The sequence below is a fragment of the Diceros bicornis genome, chromosome 29 (genome assembly GCF_020826845.1).
Source record: "Diceros bicornis minor isolate mBicDic1 chromosome 29, mDicBic1.mat.cur, whole genome shotgun sequence".
Taxonomy (NCBI): domain Eukaryota; kingdom Metazoa; phylum Chordata; class Mammalia; order Perissodactyla; family Rhinocerotidae; genus Diceros; species Diceros bicornis.
The window spans coordinates 35,358,837-35,382,194 of NC_080768.1; the positions used below are offsets into that span (position 1 = coordinate 35,358,837).

At 42.8% G+C, this 23,358-nt stretch overlaps 1 protein-coding gene across 7 annotated transcripts in view; it reads left to right on the forward strand.

Moving 5' to 3' along the window:
- Nucleotides 1-21,239, forward strand: part of TACC1 (transforming acidic coiled-coil containing protein 1) — a 90,716-nt gene extending 69,477 nt beyond the window's left edge. For 4 of the 7 annotated variants that reach the window (XM_058525246.1, XM_058525250.1, XM_058525245.1 and 1 more), the window contains 9 exons: nucleotides 217-424; nucleotides 2,988-3,040; nucleotides 10,165-10,290; nucleotides 11,965-12,041; nucleotides 13,688-13,731; nucleotides 15,136-15,296; nucleotides 16,827-16,933; nucleotides 19,836-19,956; nucleotides 21,042-21,239. In XM_058525246.1, the coding sequence (XP_058381229.1) occupies nucleotides 217-424; nucleotides 2,988-3,040; nucleotides 10,165-10,290; nucleotides 11,965-12,041; nucleotides 13,688-13,731; nucleotides 15,136-15,296; nucleotides 16,827-16,933; nucleotides 19,836-19,956; nucleotides 21,042-21,110 (966 nt within the window). In that variant the 3' untranslated portion in view covers nucleotides 21,111-21,239. The remainder of the gene's footprint in view (nucleotides 1-216; nucleotides 425-2,987; nucleotides 3,041-10,164; nucleotides 10,291-11,964; nucleotides 12,042-13,687; nucleotides 13,732-15,135; nucleotides 15,297-16,826; nucleotides 16,934-19,835; nucleotides 19,957-21,041) is intronic. The other 3 variants (XM_058525249.1, XM_058525251.1, XM_058525248.1) reach the window with 1 other exon arrangement.
- The last annotated feature ends 2,119 nt before the right edge of the window (nucleotides 21,240-23,358 follow it).

Consider the following 23,358-nt stretch of genomic DNA (forward strand, 5'->3'; position numbering starts at 1 on the left):
CAAACTTCAGATTTGAATGACAGAAGCTAGGTTCTAGAAAACAGAGCATTCCCTGTCTGAGATATCCCAGCCCCCTCCTGGATTTGTACCCAGATCTGTGGTTAACTCTTCTCAAACATCCATGTGGAATGGTGGCTGCCTTGCTCCATTCCTGAGGTCGCTTTCCCCACCATTTGCCCTCCTAAATGGTGGCGTCTTATCTGCATCATTTCCCAGGATGAAGGAGCAGTGATCTCCCAGATTTCAGACATTTCTAGTAGGGATGGCCATGCTACCGATGAGGAGAAGCTGGCGTCCACCACATCTGGTCAGAAATCAGCTGGGGCCGAGGTGAAAGGTGAGCCAGAGGAAGACCTGGAGTACTTTGAATGTTCCAATGTTCCTGTGTCTACCATAAATCATGCGTTTTCATCCTCAGAAGCAGGTATGGAAGCATATCTTCATCTTTCTAATGTACATAAGCATGGAAATGCCTGACAGGCTAAAGCAGGAGACGCCTTAGAGAGGTTCGAGCATTGGTCCCTTGAAAGATAGATTTAGGAGGCTGATCTATGCTTTGCTCCTTTACCTAAAAAAGACACACAAAAGGATGTCTTATTGAAGTACCAAGGACATATGGAGACGTGTGGCAGGATGTGCAGGAGGCATGATGTATGAGACTGCTTGAATTTTTTAATAATTTATTTTAATGTGGCCACATCCTAAAGTATATTGGCCTGTAACCATGTTGTGATTATTATGCTCATTGTGCAACTTAGAGAAATAATAATAATCAGATGTATAGTGTAGGCATTGCTCTACATGCTTTACATGTATTAACTCATTACTCCTCACTGGGTATTATTTTTTTCTCCCATTTTTCAGAGAAGGAAAGTGAGACCCAGCAGTTAAGTACTCGACCGAGGTCACTTGGCTAGTAACGGGTAGAGCTGGATTCGAACCCCAGCAGTCTGGTTCCATGGTCTTTTAACCACGGTGCTAACGTGTGAAGAGATTGCTGTCATGACACTAGACTATCATAAGTTTCCCTGCTCACAGATGTGGTAGATTGAAATTGACCAGTGCCTTTCTTAAAGTTCTAATAAAAACCTAGACTAACCTGTGCTGAAGCTTCTTGCTCTTGACTCTTTAGAACATTCTTGACCTGAGGCCCTTTTCCAGGTCCCAAGTTATATCTGTGGCCTTAAACTTGACTTATGAAATGTTTAGAACCGTGTTCCTGACTATATTAAACATTATTAGAAACTCAGATCTTCAGCAACATAATATAACTTGGGGCTTTTATACTTGGAATTTTTAAAATCGTGATCTATCATCAAACCAGGGAAACAGGTGGAAATCAGACTTTGTGAGAGTTATTCCCTGGCCTCCTCCCCTCTCCCAGGTCTTAGTTCTCATCTGTAAAATAAGTGTGCTGGGCACTGTTCAAGATGTCTTCACAGGCCTCTTTCTGCTCTGACCTCTTTGCCAAAGACATTGTTTTCCATTTCCCTTGATACCCCTTTATCCCAGCTGTGCAGGCTAATCCTGGGTACTCTTGTACCTACACTTATGTCTTTTATTTGAGGGGCATTTGAAATACCTTTCTTTGCCACCTCCTATAAAAATTCTCCCCATCCTTTCAGGTCTATCTCAGAAATGTCCCTTGGCTCCCACTTCGCTTTATGCTCCCACCGCATTTCTTCTTACCATCCCTGTTCCCTGTATTAATTATAGAAGGGTGTCTTTGACAAACTTCCTGAGGTTAAGGACTATGAATGATTCACCTTTGAATTTCCTCTGGTGCAGGTGCATGGTAGATATTTGTTGAATTATATTCTTCCTCACTAGCAGGAAATTCCTTTAATGGAAATTTATAGAGCTGGGGTTCTGTTAGATACAGTGGTGTCGTCAGAGTTAGTGAACAGCGCTGTTACACTGTATGTAACTGATTAGCCGTGTCCTGGGAGCAAGCAGAGGCTGTGGTCGTGGGGGAGTGGGAGGTGTGTGGAGGTGGGATGGGTGTACTGGCTCCTGTCAGGTGAACCGGAGTCTGTTTCCTGGGGAGAGTCACCTTTGAGCTAGGTCTTGGTAGATACATACATAGATGTGCACCAGGGAACCAGACTCTCTCACAGGGATGGGAAGGAACCGGTCATGTTGGTAAAATGCCCAGTAGCTCTCTGTGAGTACAGGGCATGTGGATAAATGAGGAATCTGGGCTTGATCCTGTAGTATACCTGTAGTATACAGGAGCCATTGAAGGTTTTTAAGCAGAGTAGTGATGTTCACTTTTTTATTTTAAATAATTCACTATTGACAGTACACTAAAATAGTAATTTGTTACTGCTGTGTGGAGGATTATAGCTTTAAAATTTTGTGTGCTTTTCTATATTTTAAAATACAGAAAGTGAGTGCATATTCCTTTAATTAGAAAAAGCATAGTGTTGGGTTTTTTTCGACGTTGCCTCTGATGGTAGAGTGAAAGGTAGACTGGAGACAAGGAAACCAGTTTGAAGGATATGGGGAGGATAATGAATTTAGTTTTTCACGCACTGAAATTTAGAGCATATTGTTCTATCTGGTGCATTAATTAGATTGAGGGTACCCTTCTGGGCTGGAATTTAAATTCACTCAGACTTGGTAATAAAACAGCATTCAGTGTTGTGGTTTCCTCTTTCTAAAATAATCCCATGGTTAGTACAACTCATTTACAAAACGTTTCATGGACACAGGGGGGCAGGCTCGCTGTTATTTTCACCTGAAGATCACAGATCTGTTTATGGCTGACTAACCGTGCACTCCTCTTTCTTCTGAATACTTGGGACATTTTAACACAGACAGACAGCAGTCAACAGAATGCTAGTGCTCCTTTGAAAACCTTGAAACGCTGCTCATGTGTTCATAGATGTCATTCTGGGACTGCACTAGGGCTTTCGAGTGTCTTGCACTAGGAAGGAAAAACTGACTTCTTGGGATAACCACAAAAATGACTCTCTGTGTTTTAGGCATAGAGAAGGAGACGTGTCAGAAGATGGAAAAAGATGGCTCTACCCTCTCTGTAAGTTCCTAAACTTGTGGGGAGGGGATGGGGGGTGGTAAGTGGAGCTCCATTTTTTTCAGTATTTCTTTTGAAGCCCGTGTTAATTCATTAAATACATTCTAGTTGGTGTTTGGTGATGGGGATGAAATATAAATAGAACAGTTTCTTCCCTTGAGGACCTCATAGTCTGTCCTGAGACGTCTGATACAGTAGCTCATGTGCCTACTGAGCTCTTGAACTGTAGTCTGAATTGAGGTGTCCTATAAGTGTAAAAACCAGTTTTTTTTAAATTTTATTTATTTATTTATTTTTCCCCCAAAGCCCCAGTAGATAGTTGTATGTCATAGCTGCACATCCTTCTGGTTGCTGTATGTGGGACGCGGCCTCAGCATGGCCAGAGAAGCAGGGCGTCGGTGCACGCCCGGGATCCGAACCTGGGCCGCCAGCAGCAGAGCGCATGCACTTAACCGCTAAGCCATGGGGACGGCCCAAAAACAACCAGTTTTTGAAGGCTTAGTCCAAAAAAAAGGAAAATAAAGTCTCTCTCACTTTTTATATTGATTACATACTGAGATGGTAATATTTTTGATACATTCAGTTAACTATGTCACCTGTTTCATTTTAGTTTTTAAATGTGGCTACTGAAAATTTTTAAATTACTATGGCTTGCATTGTATTGCTTTTGAACAGCACTGGTAGTGGATACAAAATGGAAACCAGTGATACCCTGTGGTGAACGTTATAACAGGATGTGTTCCAGCGGCTGTGCGGGGCCAGGGCTGACCTGCTTGTCAGGTGTCAGGAAAGCTGAATTTGAGCTAATTAAGAGCAAAATTTTTTTTAAACTCACAAATGTAGTGCAAAGAATTCATATAAATTTTCACCCATACTCCTCAGATGTTAACATTTTATATAATGACAGTACAGTTATCAAAATCAGTTAACATTGATACAGTATTATTATCTAATCTGTTAGCCGTATTCAGTTTTATCAGTTGTCCCAATAACATCCTCCTTCTGGCGCAGGATCCAGTGCAGGATCCCGCATCGCACTGGTGTCATGTCCTTAGACTCCTTTTAATTTGTGATAGTTCCTTGGTCTTTGTCTTTCCTGCCTTGACGCTTCTGAAGAGTATTGGTCAGCTGTTTTGTAGCATGTCTTTCGATTTGGGTTCATCCAGTGTTTCTTCATGATTAAATTGTTTAGTAGATTTTAGGCATGAACATGACAGAAGTACGTTGTGGGTATCATTAAAGGTAGAGTTGAGTTTGATCACTCTGGTAAGGTGGTGTCTGCTAGGTTCCTCCATTTGAACTAAGTTTTTTAAAGGAAGAGTGGGATTTGCCAGACAGATAAGGCAATAAAGCATATTCCGGGCAGGAGAGTTGGCCTGTGCGAAGGCAGGGAGTGAGAGAAAGCATGCATTTTATTGTAGGTATTAATAATCTCGTGTGATCGGAGGGTATTGTGCATATGGTAGGTGAGGGCCAGATCATCGCCTCCACAATGTGCCAGAGACATTGTGCCAGCAGGTTTGGAATTCATGGTAGAAGCAGTAGGTAACCGTTGTGGGGTTTTAAGTAGGGAGCATCGTGATCAGTAATAGTTTAAAGGATGGGATGGAGGCTGAGAGAGATTTAGCGGGTAGAACCATCACTGCTTGGTGACTTCAGGGACGTACATGGTAGCAGGGTGGTTTCTCTGTCCAGAAACCATATATTGTAAATCCATCTGTTTTTCTCAAGCCTACGGCTGCCACCACTCTTTTGAAATAAGACGGCAGTTTCCTAACCAGTCTTCCTGTTCCCGGGTTTATTCTCTCATCCTTTTACATAAGCCAGAGTAGTGTTTTAAATACACAACTGATCTTGTTACTCTTCGCTTAAGCCTCTTCATTGGCTTCCCTTGTCTTGAGGATAAGTTCAAACTCTCCCTGTGACCAACATGGCTTTCTTCAGTGGGACTCTGCCTCCCTCTCCAGCACCAGCTGTCTCCTCCCTCCCTTGAACATCTGACGCTTGCCTAACCAAACGGAATTTCCTCCAGTTCTGTGAACCTGCCCCTTTGAGTCACTTCCCTGTTCTCCCTGCCTTTCTTACAAGACCAAAGCTTGGTGAAGGTAGAGACCATGACTGTCATGTTCACTGCTTTACCTCAGCACCTACCACAGCAAATACTGCTAAATGTGGGAATCGGTTAATTAGGAATACAGAAGGAGGAGCAGAATTGAAGAAGTTCATTTTTAGATACGTGGCTTTGAGACATCTTTGGGACCAGTTTCTAAGTCCTTATATCCGATAGGCAGTTATAAGCACATAGTGTGAGCTCAAGAAAAGTCTAGGTTGGCTTTAATAGATTTGAGGGCCTTTAGGACCCAGGGGATAATTGAAGCTACTGGAAGATTAGATGAACTCCAGATTGAAACATTTTTTACCTGATCCACAGTACAAATACACTTTGCATCTTGACTAATAAATACATGTGACACATCACAACATATGCGTTTGTATATTTATAAAAAAATTGTACAAAACAGTTTCTACCTTTCTTCATGTGATTCACGCTGATATTTTCTATTCTATTTCATTTTTTGTGTGTGTGAAGGAAGATCAGCCCTGAGCTAACATCTATGCCGATTCTCCTCTTTTTTTTTTTTTTCCACTGAGGAAGACTGGCCCTGGGCTAACATCTGTGCCCATCTTCCTCCACTTTTTATGGGACACCGCCACAGCATGGCCTGACAAGCGGTGCATCAGTGCACGCCCGGGATCCGAACCCGGACCGCTAGCAGCGGAGCGCGCGTACTTAACCGCTACGCCACGGGGCCGGCCCGTCTATTTCATTTTTTTAATGAAGATTACTTGTCCCACTAAATTGTTTTCAGGACTCACTGTTAGGCCATGACTCACTGTATTCCCCTAGAGGACATGGAATGAGCAAACATGAAGGTGGGTGGTGGAGGAGGAGCCTGTGGAAGCATGAGCAGAAGGGAGCCACCCACACAGCACACAGGGTTCGGGAGCACTGTCCCCTCACGAAGGCCTCACACATTCCTGACGTTTGTTTCTGGACAAATTTGTTTTTTGGGAGCCAGGTCATCTAATCCCAGCTCAGTCACTCACGGGCATATGCCTGGGTTTTCTCACCTGTGAGAGAGGGCTGCTGCTACCCCACCTACTGGAGGATGCAGCTCCACACCCAGCCACCAGAACAGCCTGGTGGTGCACTGGGGAAACCAGTTCCTTTTGAAGTTTTCCAAGTACTAAGAGAGCTTTCTAGTATTTTCAGTGTGTGAAAATAGCAATGGGATGACTGAAGAAGGCCGTGTCGAGCGGGCCAAGCATTGGTCTGCATGGCTGCAGGTTTAGGTGGTTTACCCAGTTCTTGAAACAAAGTGGTTAAATTTCCTGATTCCCAACTTCTTCGTCCATAAAATTAGCAGCACTTGTTTGCCTCCTCGGAGTGGGTATAGGGATAAAAGGAAGTGATACTGTGAAGGACTGGAGCTGTAGAGTGCTGGGCCAGCATGAGGTGGCGTGGTGTGACAGGAAAAGGGTGGGAAAGAGTGAGAAAAAGAAACGGCCAATTCTTGTCGATGGAGGCGGCTGCTGAAGAACATGTCCTATGTTGTGATCTTTTCAAAGTAACCCCTGTTGACCTTCTGAAGATAAATTAATTTTTACTTCCTTGGAATATTGAATAAATGTTGCATAAAGAATTGCAATATTCAAAACGTTGAATAAAGAAAAGTATTTAGCATTTACCTTTCTAAGCCTCTCTGTTGCTTTGAAGCACATTCCTGTCGCAGCTTTATGCCCAGTGACAGGTGGTGACCGGCGCAGGATAACTAAGGCTGGAGTACAGTAAGAGGTGGGCATTAACGTCTCGTCTTGCTTTTCAGTTGTTGGTCTGCAGCATTTTTCACTTAGGATTCAATTTATTTTTCTAAGAAGTCTTAAACTTCTTAAACGTTGAGTTTATTTGGCTTTTCCAAGTGTGTCTCTGTTAGAGAGAAGTGGCAGGGGGTGGTCCTGCTCCAGTGAGTTCAAGGACAAATGATGAGATGAGCACACTCAGTGGGCTGCGACAGATTAGTGATGCTGATTCTCCCACTGCAAGGACAGGAGCAAAGAGCATTACTTTGTGGCATCTGTGCTCACTGTAAATTTGCAGCCAGGACTCCATTGAGTTCCTCTGTCTGTAGACGGGTCTTTGTTGGTCCTCAGATGTGAATGCTTTGTGGGTCAGGGGGGAGGATTAGGGGACATGAAATGGGACCCTTTTGGAAGGATGTGATTGACTGATTGATTGAGCATCTTTATTTAACACATACTAGGTTACCCAGCCCAGGAAGAGATTGTTGGGCCAATTCTTTGTGAAGGTAGATTCTGTAGGGTTTCTACACTGTTTGATAAACAATATAAAGGTCTAAGGAATGTAAAATGTTAAATCCTAGGGGAAAATGTGGCTAAAATAGGCCATGGCATAAATTCTTGCCCTTATTACCTCATAAGAGTTGTTGCATTTTCACATGAGGCTTGTGACACATGTCCAGGCAGAGGGGAGTAGCCAGGGGAGAGCCGCCGGCCGCAGAGCCTAGTCATCTGGATATATTTGCCACCTCCTGAGGTCTGATCTGCCACCTCCAACTCAGAATGCTGCCTCTTCTGGCCCCCACATTTGTTAGCATTAAGTTGTTGTTAAACAGTGGGCAGACTGAATTCATTTATCCCCTCAACAAATGAATGAGATGCTGAACTCTAGAATAGACATTGATATTGTCCTTACTAAGAAAACTCTTGGCTGGGGCTGGCCCCGTGGTGTAGCGGTTAAGTTCGCGCCCTCTGCTTCAGCAGCCCGGGGTTCGAAGGTTCGGATCCCGGGCGCAGACCGACTCACCACTTGTTAAGCCATGCTGTGGCGGCATCCCATGTAAAGTAGAGGAAGATGGGCACAGATGTTAGCCCAGAGCCAGTCTTCCTCAGCAAAAAGAGGAAGATTGGCAAGGGATGTTAGCTCAGGGCTAATCATTTCTAACAAAAAAAAAAAGGAAACTGTTGGCTTATTTCCTAAATTCTTGCTAACATGAGGGTCTTGGGTGGCACAAGGGGGCTGTTTCCTAAGTTGACTCGACTTGGGGATTCTGACTTAGAATGATAAAAACTCACTGACTGATTTTCAAATGTATTAAATTAGAAATGTAACAACAAGGTGAACCAATGTGTCAGCTTGACATAGTGCATTATCTCCCTCTAGACAAGTTACGTGGGAAGCAAGATTATAAGAAAGTTTCTTGATGTGAAACAGTACAGGAAGTTAGTGGAATGATTCAGATGTCTAGGGGTGTGTTAGTTATCTACAACAAACATTTATTATCTCATCATTTCTGAGTCAAGAATCCTGCTGGGTGCCCCTGACTCAGGATCTCTCCCAGGCTGTGATCAAGGTATTGGCCAGGGCTGTGGTCACCTCCAGGCTCGACTTGGGGTGGGTCCCCTTCCAGGCTCACTTGTGTGGCTGTTGGCTAGTCTCGGGTCCACACTAACTGTTGGCAGAGACCACGGTTCTGCCACCTGGGCCTCTCCATGGAGCTTCTCACAGCACGGAAGCCAGAGTCTTTGTAGACTTATCTCAGAAGTGACATCCCATGACTTTGCCATGTTCTCTTCTTTAGAAGTGAGTCACTAGGTCCAGTCTACACTCAAGGGGAGGAGACTACACGAGAGGATTAGTACCAGGAGTTGGGGGTCATTGGGGGCCATTTTAGGGGCTGCCCGCAAGTGGCTGCTGGCTTTAGTGACCGATCTGTCCCAGGATAGAGTGTTTCTGGGGGGACTTTGGGCTTCTGTCAGCGTAGGGGACTGCCAGTTACTCCCAAATGCTGCTAGAAATGGCACTGCCGACTTGTGGCTTTTGCATTTTCCTTTTCTGTGGCCTCTGCCAGGGGTTTCTATATTGGGCTCTTGGATGAGGTCTGTGAAGCTGTATGCAAAAATTATGTCTGTGTGTTTTAGCATTTTCTAGAGACATTAAAAACCAGTGGTCTAAGTTGACCTTAGACTTTCTGTTCTGTCTTGGTTCAAACAAGATATCAGAGAACTGATTGATTATAGTCAATAACTAACTGATCAGTTATACTGACATTTAAGATTATTAAGATATTCCCTAACTCTAACTCTAACCCTAACCCTAAAAAAAAAAAAAAGATTATTCCCAGGTCACTTTGGCTGGCATTTTGGATGTTGTTAAACCAGCTTTTTTCTCATTTGTACAAAAAGTTTACTTAAATAGGTGGGAAGAAATAGCCCAAAAAATGTCTTTTAGGAAGGAAAATAGTATGAAGTTCATGTTCTTGTGAAAAACAAAATACTAACCAAATGTGGGTTTCTGGAACTTGAGTTTTTGATAAACGCAAGCTGGCACAGCAGAAGGTTGCCAGAAGGGAACTGAAAACTTAATAGCAGGGAAGAACCACAAAATGGAAGTATAGGCACCGATCTTGACTTTCATGTGGCCGCTTTGTAGAGGAACAAATAATGGCGTACACCTGACAGCATCGCTGGCTTACCACACAGCATCACTGCACAGCAGCTGAAGTGCCTGCTGGTCCTGAATCATCCGTGAGTGGGGCTCAGAGTCCACATGCATTTGCCATTTCTACTTCCTTAGGCCTGAAAGTCAGTAGTACATTTTAGAAACGTTTTCATTCAAAGTGGCTAAATAAAAATACATACAAAGCATCAATATGTAAGAAAGTTGACACTTTTTTTGAAATTTATTTACATGGAACACATCAAAATGTGACATTGACCATGGATGGTTTTCTCTTTTATGCATGTGATTCTTTGGTGACTGACCACAGTGATAATTACACTTTCTCCTTTTTGGATAAGAAGAAAACTTCTCTCAGCTCTCTGTTACACAGAAGCTAAGACCCCCAGATACTCATTATAACAGTTTTTCCTTTAGATAATACTGTAACTAGATTTGGTTTTTTTAAAGTTGCCTCCTGCTGATTTTTTTTTTCCTTCAAACATGTTTTCAAAGATTGTGATCAATTTAGTAATGAGGAAGTTATTGAAGGATATTTGGGTTAAGACGCTAAGACTGGATGTATTAAATATATCCTCTCCCCCTTCAGGGACTGTTGGAGTCCCCCATGGAGAAGGCCCCTGTGTCCGTGGCCTGTGGAGGGGAGAGCCCCCTGGATGGCATCTGCCTCAGTGAGTCAGATAAGACGGCCGTGCTCACCCTGATAAGAGAAGAGGTAAAGCCTTTCTTGTTCCGTTCATTTTTTTGTTAAAGCCCGCGTGCTGGTGGGTAGACTCCATCTCTGTTGGCTTGAGTTACCTGTGGCTGCAAGTTCTTGTTTCCTGCAGCTTGTTTAGTTCATCTGAAGGGCTCCCTGTAAAACTCCGCGTTGGTGCTGGAGTCCTGACCTTCTGTGTCCAGGGAATAAAGCTGACATTTTGAAATATCCTTAAGAATTTTGTACACTTCCTTATCTTTCAGGCTTGATGTTTTAAATATCAAATTTTGCCAGCTTTACCCACAGAGTTAACTAAATCTGTGCCTTCATTTTACAGAGGATATATGCTCATGCTTAAAAATTCCTTTAGACTTGGAGTAATATAAAATTGTTTGCTACCTTCATCCTTTCTTTAATTCAATAGTTCAACTCTCAAATTCCTGTGTTGTGTTTCTTGAGCAGCCTCTGTTCAAAATAGATCACTGCCAGGCCTTTCCTGGGTGGTGGGGAAAATGTGAAAGACACTTCAGTGCTATTCATCAGTTACCACCCTCTCTCATTCTGTTTCTGCACTAACTCGTGTGTATTGGGTTTGTGTGTTTCTTGATGCTTCCACATTTTTTTTTAAGAAGGTAATTCCCTTGGTGTAGCAATTTTATTTTTATCTTATGATGAAAGTAGTTAACTACCTCTGAGGTGGGTCTTTTAAAGCTTTAAAAAAAGCGTTAGATTGGTAATGGGGGATGTGAGCTAGTCCTGTTGTCAAACTCAGGAGCAGTGGTAAGGAGGCCCCGGGCACCAGAATCCCATCAATGACAAAACTGACCTTGTCTTCCTCCTGAGAGTTAAACTGTGAGGTGACCACCTACTGGATCAAAGCAAAGATGAGCCTCGTCACCTGAAGCAGACAGGGTGGCTTCTAAGACCTTGAGATCCTGATTAAAGGCACTAAAATAAAGAATGCGCAAATTAGAAAGAGAGAAGCACAGAGAAGTGTAATAAAAGAACAGCGGATGCCCATCTAAGCCCTGTCCAGGGCGAATGGAGTTTGAGGCAGTGAATTCAGAGCATTTTTTTCCAGTTAGCAAGAGCATCCCGAATAGGAGTATGGTTTCTGGTCTGACTAACAAGATCTGACTACAGTGGGAGGGAGGCCTCTGGCTGGAGGCATTGAACTTCTGGGCCCCTCGTGTTCTATCGAGCCAGAAGTCTCTGTAGAAAGAGAGTGTGCTGGTCATGCCAACTTCCAGCGCTCCAATTTTGCGGCAGTTTCGTTCCTCATCCTAAGTAAAACTGGTGCCCTGGAGTCCGCTGCGGCTGAGATGAGAGCGCAGGACAGATGGCTCTGCTGTGGGTGTCCTGTCCCAGTCAGGGTTCTGGGCCCACAGAGCTGAGAGCCAGACCCTGGACTGAGGGAAAATTTACAGAGGTTTAATTACCACTTGGGATTTTTCCAGATGTCCTGCTCGCCTTTATTTACTCTGGTGGCCACACTCCAGCATCCTGTGTAGCTGAGAGCACATTTTTCCAGGTGCTTATGAGCAATGTATACAGATGCTGAGGTTTTATATTCCTAAAGTAGATCGAATGTCTTGGGAGGGACCTGGCTGTGTTATTTTCAGTCTCCAATCTTAAATTCAAACTGTAATAGATTAAGTAGGTAAAACCAAGCTTTTCTGTATTATAATCTAGATAATCACTAAAGAGATTGAAGCAAATGAATGGAAGAAAAAATATGAAGAAACGCGGCAAGAAGTCTTGGAGATGAGGTTAGAGTGGAGGTCTGGGGAAGGGGTTGGATACCTTCCTGCGTTATTAGATTTAACACAAGTGAAGCGGTGGAAGTATTTGCTTACCACAGAGCCGTTGAGAGCTTGAGGGCTTTGCTGTCTGCACCTTAATTTGTGATAGATAATGTCATGTCATGAGTGTTGCTGACCAGAATACTGAGACTTATTTTGGGTTGTTAAGAACATTACAAGTAAGCAGAACCCACATAATTCTTGTCTTTTGAAAAAACATAAATTTGTGCAAAAATATACATTTGAAATACAAAGTAGAGTAATAAGATTTATTGACATGATTATGGAGGCATTATAATTCATAATACTTTTCTAAAATTAATTATACGTGGTAGCTTCAAATTTCATAACCACAAAATAGATTATAAAAAGCATATTAACAAGAAACAAAATTGATTGACTTTAAATTGAAATATTTTTATTTTTGGTGCTCACTCTGTAGAGAGTTGGGAGCTGTGAAATAACTAAAGATGGTATCAAAGAAGAGGAGAAAATAGAATAAATAATTTATACACTGTGTAGTCAGCACTTGAATGATTAAGAAACATTTTAAATATGTTCACTCTAATTTGTGGCTCTTGTATTTGGTGTTTTTTGAGCATTTACTGGGTGTAGGGCCCTGTGCTGGGCGTGGTGGAGAGGAGAGGACAGCCCCTGCTCTTACAGAGCTTGCAGTAGCCACCATAAAAGACTTGGATGCAGGGTCCACGTGATGGGCACCACCAGCGCGGGGCAAGGGAGCCATCCTTTCTCACTGAGGGGTCACAGGGAAGAGCCCCGTCACTGGACAGGGTCAGGAAAACATTATTGCAATTCGCTAAAAGAAAGAGTAACACAACAAGGTGATCTTTAAAGTCTTTGAGTAGCTGAAATACTTTCGGAATTAGGAGAGTAAAATAAAACTTATAACTGAATCAGAGGAGACAGATTGCCTGAAAGGGTGGATTGGGGCCAGGAAAGCCTGAACTCAGATCAGATGTCTTAGGAAGAGCCCCAGGAATGTCATTAACTTATTTTGTAAAAGATTGATTTCTCTAAGAATTAATCTGTTGCCTTGCCGTCATTCACATAGGTGCAAAGAAAAAGTGTGGGCAGGGGCCGGACCTGTGGCTTAGCGGTTAAGTGCACACGCTCCGCTGCTGGTGCCCCAGGTTCGAATCCTGGGCGTGCACCGAGGCACCGCTTGTCGGGCCATGCTGTGGCGGGGCGTGCACCGAGGCACCGCTTGTCGGGCCATGCTGTGGCAGTGTCCCATATAAAGTGGAGGAAGATGGGCACAGATGTTAGCCCAGGGCCAGTCTTCCTTGGCAAAAAGAAGAGAATTGGCATGGATGTTAGCTCAGGGTTGATCTTCCTCACAAAGAAAGAAAAAAAAACGGTGGGCAGTTGTTTCTATAAATGGAATGAAAGGCTTGTTAAACATAAAATCTTAGGAAAAACCTTTTGAACATTAACAGATCTTACGTCAATGTAAAAACAGAGAGCCCCAAAGCAGATAAATGAGTTATGTAAATTCCTCAGTATATGTTAATATGTTTAATGGTTTGGGGCAGCATTTCTCCATTTTTATTGTCTGAAAATTCTCTTCTGATAATAATTTTTTTTTTTTTAAGGAAAATTGTGGCTGAATATGAAAAGACCATTGCCCAAATGATTGGTAAGGAAATTTTTTCTGGGGTATGAGCCATAGGATCCATAGATGATTTCCAAATCAGAATACAAACTTCATTTTGTCCATCATGTAGATACAATTGATTCTCATTATTTGCAATGGTTATGTTCTGTAAAGTCGCCACAAACACTGAATTAGCAAATACTGAACCATTGTTCCTAGGGAAAATACAGGGTTAGGTTCCTGTAAGCCTCTGGTCACAACATTTTAGTCAATACATAACCTTGTCTTATGTGTGTTTCTGTTTAAAGACATGTTATTGAATATATATTGTTGCTTCATTAACATTGAACTCATGGCCAGCAGTGCTCATGCCTGAACCAAGCTTATCTAACACACGTTATTTTCCCCAGAAGGCACATCCCAGCCTTCTTGCTCCTAGGACACTAGACAGCACTTCAGCACTAGGCTCGGGGGCCATTTTAAACAATGAAATCACCAACAGAAAGCACAAAAATGCCAAGACTCTGGCACTAAATGGACTGTGAAAAGGACACTTTTTTACATTATGAAACAAGGCAGAGCATCGCCTTGTTCAGCCTCAGGTGAGAACAATGCATGTCAGCTGACTCAAAGTCTTCGCCTTTCTGCGCATGTCCGTGAGTGACCAGGAACGTACCACAAGTATTGATTTTGAGATTACAAATAAATTTTAGCAAGTAGGCAAGTTCACACATACGGAATCCGTGAATAATGAGGATCAACTCTAGTTAGGTTCATTTTAGAGGATAGCAAACACTCGAATTCTGTGAAAAGCCCTCCACCCGGTACCCAGAGTGTCAATGGCCCGGCCACATCATGAATATGCCTGAGTGGGATCTTTTTGTTGTGGGGCAGTGTCCTTGCTCCACTGTAAATAGAGCTTTCCCTGTATCAGACCCATCGGTGCCCTTACAAAACAACAGTGGGTGATCCTCCTGCATTGAATCTAGAGCCTCTTGTAGGCACATCGTGAGGACCGACTGCCTAAATCACAGTCAGTCTCCCTGCACAGAAGCACTGGAGTGATGTTTGCTACTGTCCACGTCACCTACCGCCTTCCCAGCACAGGGCCTTGGCCACAGCTGTTCCTCGGCGTGAAATATTCTTCTCCGGTAGCTGCATGGCTCCCACCCTCAGTTCTTTTGGGTGTCTACTCACATGTCTCCTCTGAGAGAGGCCACTCTGTATAAAAAAGGAATCCCACCCCTCTCTCCCTGCTTTGTTTTCCCCCCTGTTTCTTGTCACCATATGTGTCCGTCCACTAGAATGTAAGTCCTTGAGAGTGGGAATTTTTGTTACATCCACTGCTCTGTCCCCCCACCCCCGAGAGCACTGCTGAGCCCACGGAGGGCAGCTCTTAACCATTTGTTGGATCAGTATGCCATGACTTTTTATTGTGATTCACAGAAGATGAACAGAGGACAAGTATGACCTCTCAGAAAAGCTTCCAGCAACTGACCATGGAGAAGGAGCAGGCCCTGGCCGACCTTAATTCTGTGGAAAGGTCCCTTTCTGATCTCTTCAGGAGATACGAGAACCTGAAAGGTGTTCTGGAAGGGTTCAAGAAGGTAGCGTGTCCTTTTCCTTCTTTCTCCTTGCTAGTGTATTTTCTTAGTGATGGATCTTCAAACGTATATGCCAGAGGTGTGGGCAGCCTTTTCAGTAGGGACTCAGGGCCCTTCTTGGCCTTGTATCTTCTGTTTCAGTGAAGCTGGAGATTTTTTCTCCCTTTTTTCTTTCTGAGGTTGTTCAGGCATCTGGCCCGCTGGGTGGCGTGTCTCGGTCGTTTCTCTGCTGGATCAGGCCAGTAAACCCAGACACAGAGTATGGTACGGAGTGTAAGAGGTGTGGAGCCCTCAGACCTTAGGAGAATCCCAGAAGTGTTCTTTTTCACCAATTTAATATTAGTAAAAGTAAAAGGGGGGGCTGGCCCAGTGACATAGTGGTTAAGTTTGCATGCTCCACTGCAGCGGCCCGGGGTTCACGAGTTCGGATCCCGGCACGGACCTATGCACCACTTATCAAGCGATGCTGTGGTGGCGTCCCACATAGAAAGTAGAGGAAGGTGGGCACACATGTTAGCCCAGGGCCAATCTTCCTCAGCAAAAAGAGGAGGATTGGCAACAGATGTTAGCTCAGGGCTAATCTTGCTCACCAAAAAAAAAAACAAAAAACAAGCAAAAGGGATTTTAGCCATAGTACTGAAAAATTCAGGGTGCATATTCTAAAGATTTTTGATTTATTTATTTTTTCCCCCCAAAGCCCCAGTAGATAGCTGTACGTCATAGTTGCACATCCTTCTAGTTGCTGTATGTGGGACGCGGCCTCAGCGTGGCCGGAGAAGCAGTGTGTTGATGCGCGCCGGGATCCGAACCCGGGCCGCCAGCAGCGGAGTGCGCGCACTTAGCCTCTAAGCCACAGTGCCGGCCCAGGGTGCATATTCTAGAAGAAAGTTGTAATATTTCAATTTAGATGTAAGTGGGCATATTGATTAACTTAGTTGCACACCATTAATAAGACACATAACAGTAAACATTCCTTTTTTTCATATTAAAATAAAAATGAGGGGCGGGCCCGGTGGCTTAGCAGTTAAGTGCGTGTGCTCCGCTGCTGGTGGCCTGGGTTCGGATCCCGGGTGTGCACCAACGCACCGCTTCTCCGGCCATGCTGAGGCCGCGTCCCACATACAGCAACTAGAAGGATGTGCAGCTATGACATACAACTATCTACTGGGGCTTTGAGGGAAAAAATTAAAAAATAAAAAAATAAAAATGAGACTGGCCAGTTTATCTAAAATGGGAATCAGATTGCCATTCAGTTTTGAAAAACTTCCTTCCTAAAGTAGGTGTGTTGGTGTAACTGAACGTTACTGTATGATTTGAAAATTAATACATGAAGAAGTTATCTAGAATTTCTTCAATGACAAATATTTATGCCTGTTTCAAATTACCATGGAGTAAAATGTAAAGGCATCTGAATTAATTAGGTTTTGTCTTTTTTTTTTTTTGATGAAAACTCTGATACACGGTATATGTTACTAGTAGAAGAAAAACAAAATGACCTGTTTTCTTTTATTTTAAACTGTCACTTTGGAACAGAATGAAGAAGCCTTGAAAAAATGTGCTCAGGATTACCTAGCCAGAGTTAAACAAGAAGAACAGCGATATCAGGCCCTGAAAATCCACGCAGAAGAAAAACTAGACAAGTAAGAGCTTGCACATAAGAATTTCACTTTTCATGATGCTGTGGGAAGGTTGACGGAGGCGAGAAAAAAATCACTGTTTTGCAACTCCAGATTACCTTTGTGTGTGCATGTGTGCTTTATTTAATTTTTTGAATAGGTAGAATCTTCACATGCTCAAACATTAAAAAGAATAAAAAGATGCACAGTCTCTTCTCCCACCCCATCCCCCACACAGGGTTCCCACCTGTTTTCTCACCCAGGTAATTGCTATTCTTTTATCCGTCCAGATGTTACTTTTTCCCCTTCCTCCCCCCCAGCTTTATTAAGATATAATTGACATAGAACATTGTGTAAGTTTAAGTTGTACAACTGTTGATTTGATAGATTTGTGTATATCGCACCAATATAGCGTCAGCTAACACCTCCATCAAGGCACATAATTACCTTTTTTTTTTTTCGTAAGAGTCTCCTTTTTTGTGCAGATAACATCATACCTCGCTTTTTACATTTAGCAGTATATTTTGGAGATCTTTCCATATCAGTCCATGAAGAGCTTCCTTATGTTTTTTTAACAGCTGTCTGGTGTTCCATTGTGGGAATGTATCATTTAGTTGACCAGTCCCCTCCTATGGGACATTCAGGTTATTTAAAATCTGCTACAAACAATGCTGCAATAAGTAACCTTGTACAATTATGTGAGTTATCTTTATGATAGAAAAGGAATTGCTGGGCCAAAGAGTATGTGTTTATAGTTACTATATTGTCAAATTGCCCTCGTTAGACTTTTATCAATTTACATCCCTACACAATGTATGAGAAAGTCTCTTCCCTACAACTTTGCCAGCAGATCACATTTTTGATTTTCTGCAAATCTAATAGATGAAAGATGGTATTTCAATTTAGTTGTTTTGTTTTTGGCAGGCAACAGAGCATTTATTTTATTTGATGTAGTTTTGATTCGTGTTTATCTCATGACTGAAATTGAACATATTTTAGCAGCCATCTATAAATATATTTGCTTTACTGTGAATAACTCTATTCTTTGCCTGGTTTTCTATTATCAGTTTATACATTTTGTACATAAATCTATTTTATGTTTATGTAGTAAGGATGCCAGCCCTTTGTAATATGAGTTGTGAATAACTTTTTCAGTTTGTCATTTATCTTTTGGCTCTGCCTATACTGTTTTTTGATATGCAGAAATTTATTTTTATGTAGTGAAATTTATCTGTCATTTCTTTTACAGCTTCTGGATTTCCTGTTATAGTAACAAAGATCTTCCCTGTGCCGAATATAAAATATTCTCCCATGTTTTCCTTCTAGTCTTTTTGTGGCTTAATTTTTTTAATCTTTAAATACAAAACATTTGGAATTTGTCCTGGGGAGTGGTATGAAGATGCATCCAACTTTATTTTTTAACTGAAAAGTAATACATACTTGCACATTTTTTGCTGTCTGTCTTCCTGTTTGTAAAACCTTTTAAGTTCTACCCTTTCTCGTTCCCACCCCCCAAGTACTGCTGTTAAAGGTTTATTATGAATTCTTCCAGTCTTTTCTCTGTGCCTTTACAAATACTACCCAAAACGGCTTTGGACTCCTTTTTTATAATATTGGAGTTATATAATACAAGTTTCCTTTTTCACTTAATAGTATATTATGGCCATTTTTCCGTGTTAGACATATGGCTCAATCTAATGATTTTTATTGGTTGTAGGAGTATTACATTCCTTTATTGATGGGCATTTACATAGTTTCACACTTTTTTCCACGCAAACAATGCTACAGTGAGCATCCTTGTGCATTCACCATTGTGCCAAGGGGGAGTGTTGCTGTGGATAGATCACTAAAGGGGAACTGCTGGCTCAGAGGGTGTATGCATTTTAAGTTGTAATAGTTACTGCTACATCCCCTCCACAAAGACAGTGCAGTTTTCATTCCCCCCATCAGCACGTGAGCCTGTCTCTTTCCTTGCATCTCGGCCAACTCAAGACAAGATCATCCTTTTTTTTTTTTTTTTTTTTTTTTTTTTGGTGAGGAAGATCAGCCCTGAGCTAATATCCATGCTAATCCTCCTCTTTTTGCTGAGGAAGACCGGCTCTGAGCTAACATCCACTGCCAATCCTCCTCCCTTCCCCCACCCCCCAAAGCCCCAGTAGACAGTTGCATGTCATAGTTGCACATCCTTCTAGTTGCTGTATGTGGGACTCAGACTCAGCATGGCCGGAGAAGCGGTGCGTCGGTGCGCGCCTGGGATCCGAACCCGGGCCGCCAGTAGTGGAGCGCGCTCACTTAACCGCTAAGCCACGGGGCCGGCCCAAGATCATCCTTATTAATTTTTGTCAATCTGATAAATTTTAAGTTTATCATTTGAATTTGCATGCCTCTGATTACTAGTGAGTTTTTAGCATTCTTTCATCAGTTAATTGGCTATTTATCAACTGACATTTATGGTTTTTTTAAATTTCCTATTGCATCTCATTATCGAAGTCACTTTTAGGTCTATGTCTCATACATGCCGGTGGTTCGTATCCTGACTCGTTAGCTGTGATAATCCCACAGATAATCCTGCCTGCTATTGTACTGGGTTAAATAAAAAAAAAATCCAAGATTGTTGTAGAAACTGTCATGTGACTGCATCCTCTAGTGACATGAATTTTGAAGGACACTGTGGCATTTGAGATTAGTTCTACCACTGGTTTGCACCATGGAATTTTCTGTAGCAGCTGTGTGTAAACTGAATTTTTGTAAATGACAGTTGAATTATTTCGTCACCGATTCCTCTTTTTTCCTCTTCTCGTGAAGTCATGTCTTAGGTCTGTGTCTCACGGATGTCAACGGTTCGTGTCCTGACTCTTGGGCTGTGACTGATGACTAACCATGTGCTTTTTGTCCCTTTATTCTGCAAACAAAACACCATAAACAGAGCCAATGAAGAGATTGCTCAGGTTCGAACAAAAGCGAAGGCCGAGAGCGCAGCCCTCCACGCTGGACTCCGGAAGGAGCAGATGAGGGTGGAGTCCCTGGAGAGGGCCCTTCAGCAGAAGGTACCGAGGGGCGCGGGGGCTCCTCCTCGGTCCTGGTAGCTTGTAGTGGATCTGGATGAAAGAGGCCTTGCCTTTTTGCCCAGGCATTTCAACCCAGCTCCTTTGTGAACTGATTCAGCTGCAGAAATACCAGGCAAACCCTTGAACTCCCAGGCACACCAGTGGGAACCAGCCACAGGCAGGGTGCAGAGAGGAAGTTGCATTGACTGAAGTTCAGGGGACCAGAATGCTTCCTAGCGGGGCTCTGAGGCAACCCTTTTTTCTTTCTTTTTGTTTTTTATGTAATATGTGAAGTCATCTTTCCCTTTCATTGCAGTGTTACCCTCCAAGGGACTTTTGGACGTCTGGAGGGATATTTGGTTGTCACAGCTGGGAGATGCTACTGGCATCTAGTGGGTAGAGGCCAGAAATGCTGCTAAATATCCTACAGTGCACAGGACAGCCCCCACAAGAGAGACCAACCCGGCCCCAAAATGTCAGTGATGCCGTGGTTGAGAAACTGCTGCAGATAAACAAAAATCAGCAGTAACAGTGGCCCCTGTTGCTCCCTACTCAGCGATTCTTAGACTTCATTTTCTGCATGCCTCTAGTGTTTTGCTGACTGTGTCTTCAATTAAGTACTCATGCCTGGCATCTGTTCAGCTAGGGCAGGGTTTTTGCCATGGGTCTGATAACCCCTAAGACAGTGTCCCCTGGAATACTCAGACTCCAGAATCCAGGTCCCTGGAGATGCTCCTGGATCAAGTGAGCTCACATACTTGTGTTTTTAGCAAGTACCTCAGGTAATTCCTATGATAGCAAGAAAATTTGAGCACTAAAAGGTCGGTGGACAGGCCGCAGAGAGCCAGTGGCTACCTTCACTCCCTACTCGATTTAAGCGTAACTTTGTGAACACATGAACACTTTCCAGGGGAGAAGGTGTATAGCCTTCCTTTCTTTAAAGGGTTTGTGATGTAGAAAAGTTAAGAACCACCGAGTCAGGATGTCCAAGTAGAGTATAGGCAGTCTTGGGACTATTGGGCTATAATTGGCCTTCATCTCAGGACACAAGTAGCCTGCCTAATCACATATCATTTGTCTTTCAGAACCAAGAAATTGAAGAGCTGACGAAAATCTGTGATGAGCTGATTGCAAAGCTGGGAAAGACTGACTGAGTTCCCCCTGTTAGCTCAGCAGATCTGCATTTGGCTGCTTCTCTCGTGACCACAATTATCTTGCCTTATCCAGGAATAATTGTCCCTTTGCAGAAAAAAAAAAAAAAACTTTAAAAAAGCACACGCCTACTGCTGCCTGTCCCGCTTTGCTGCTGACACAACAGCCCTGGAAGGAGCCCTCGAGTATTGCACAGTCACGGAAGGAGTGGCATCTGAGGGCCTTAGAGTCCTTCTCAATTCTCCAGTGATAGGTTCAGTTAGGCTGCTAAGTCTGGGTTTGTGGTCTCTCTATCTTTGGTTCATTTTAAAGTCATCTTTAGTTTCCCAAATGCGTTAAATTTGTGATTTTGTGGATCTATTTTGGATCATTGCCTGTCCACCACGTGCCTGAATATTTTTGTGTGACCTATTTATTTCATCTTTTAAATTTAATTTCCAATATTAGTGGCTTTATTTGAGGAGATAATTTGCCCGATTGTTACTTCCAGTTTATAAATAAGGGACTCTGAGTACTCATTTATACACACTCACACACACACACACATTTATATATGCTGCTGTTTTTTCCCTGAAGCATAGTCAAATAAGAACATCTCCACAGAAGAGCATATTTCCATAAATGGAAAACTCTGTTTTGAAATAGAGTCCTGGCTCAGAATGCCAACTTCAGAATGTGGGGGATTGAAGATGTGAAGCCCCCAGACTAGTGTCTGTTGTGACTCATAACCCCAGACTCAGGTTTCACATCTGGGGAAGATGTTTTGCCCTGACGTTTTTTTGCCCTGGTGTCTGAACACTCCTCAGCCTTGATGAGTGGGCCCCCTTGGGGTGAGTCTTCAGACCGAGAGTGTCTGCTTCCTGCACCAGCAGCAGCACGGGGCTCCCTCGGAGCTGGGGTTCTGCAAGTCTGTCCCAAAACCACATAGTCTCCCCTGCTTCCATTTGTTGCTACGAAATCAACATGTACTCGGTATTATCTTTCTATTTGAAATATGCAAAGAAAATCTACTTGTAAAAGGTTTAGATGATCTTATTTGATTAAGAGGCAATGGTAACCCCAGTAGCAATTTATGTGGTGAACAAACAGTTGGTTTTTGACAAGTGTGATGCATTGTTCTTGAGAATTTTTTTAAGGCAAAAAAATCCTTCCAAACTTAAGATAGTAGAATTTTTTTTAAAAATGGGCAGTAAAAGTCATGTGAACCACTCCAGAAATCAGCGCATTTTGAATATTTTTAAACAAAGACCATTTGAATACTGGAGGAGGGGGATGCAGGGAGCAGATTTACACTCGCAAAACCAAATTCCTCAAGCTCTTCCTGGACCTGGTTCAGAGTGGTGGGGCCATTAACCCCCAAATAGAAATTTTCCATGTAATGTCGGTGAATTCCCTTCCACTTGAGAGGCAAAACCAAATTCATGCAAGTGTTTTAAAGCACTCTTTTGTCTTAATCTTAACACCCTGAAAGTCTTCATGGTGATATACACTATATTCAGTACACGTAAGTTTTCGTTCTTTTCTTGTAAAACTATTGCATGATCCAGCTTCAGCAATGAATTGTGCCTAGTGGAGAACCTCTGTAGATCTTTACAAATGAATTCTTCTTTGGCAGTATACTCTTCACAGGGGTGCAGTCTTTAGCCCCAGGGAGGTCAATAATGTCTTTTAAAGCCAGAAGTCACGTTTTACCAATATGCATTTATCGTAATTGGTGCTTGGGCTGTATTTTAAAGCCTATTGTCTTATTTTGTACAAAAAAGAACAGAAATGATCTGTGGTTGGAGAAGTGACTTGACAATCATTTGGGCTTTGAAAGCAGTCACTGTGGTTTAATGTGAACGTCGTCCTGTAGTTGTCATATCAGTGGAATACCAGTGTTTCCAGCTGGTGTAACTGATTTCCTCTTTCAGTCTTTTGCTACTAGGGAAATTAGCTTTGCATTTTGCAGGAAGAAACATTGCTAAACCTTTTTGCTGCTGTGTTTTGGTGACATGTCCATGTTTACTTGTTTTGCATTGATCTGCTTTAAGCATGAAAGGCTTATAGTGGTCTCCCTTATAAATCCATAGTCCTGCTTAGGCTTCTTGTGTATGAAGAAAAAAGTAGCTATGTGTTAAAATAGGTGATGACAGTCCTTCCCTCGCACACTGGTAGAAGAGACCCCTTAAAAACTAGACCCTAGTGAATGAAGTTGCACAAGGAAGACAAAAGGGCCCCTGTGAAGTGATAATTTGCCGATGGCCTCAG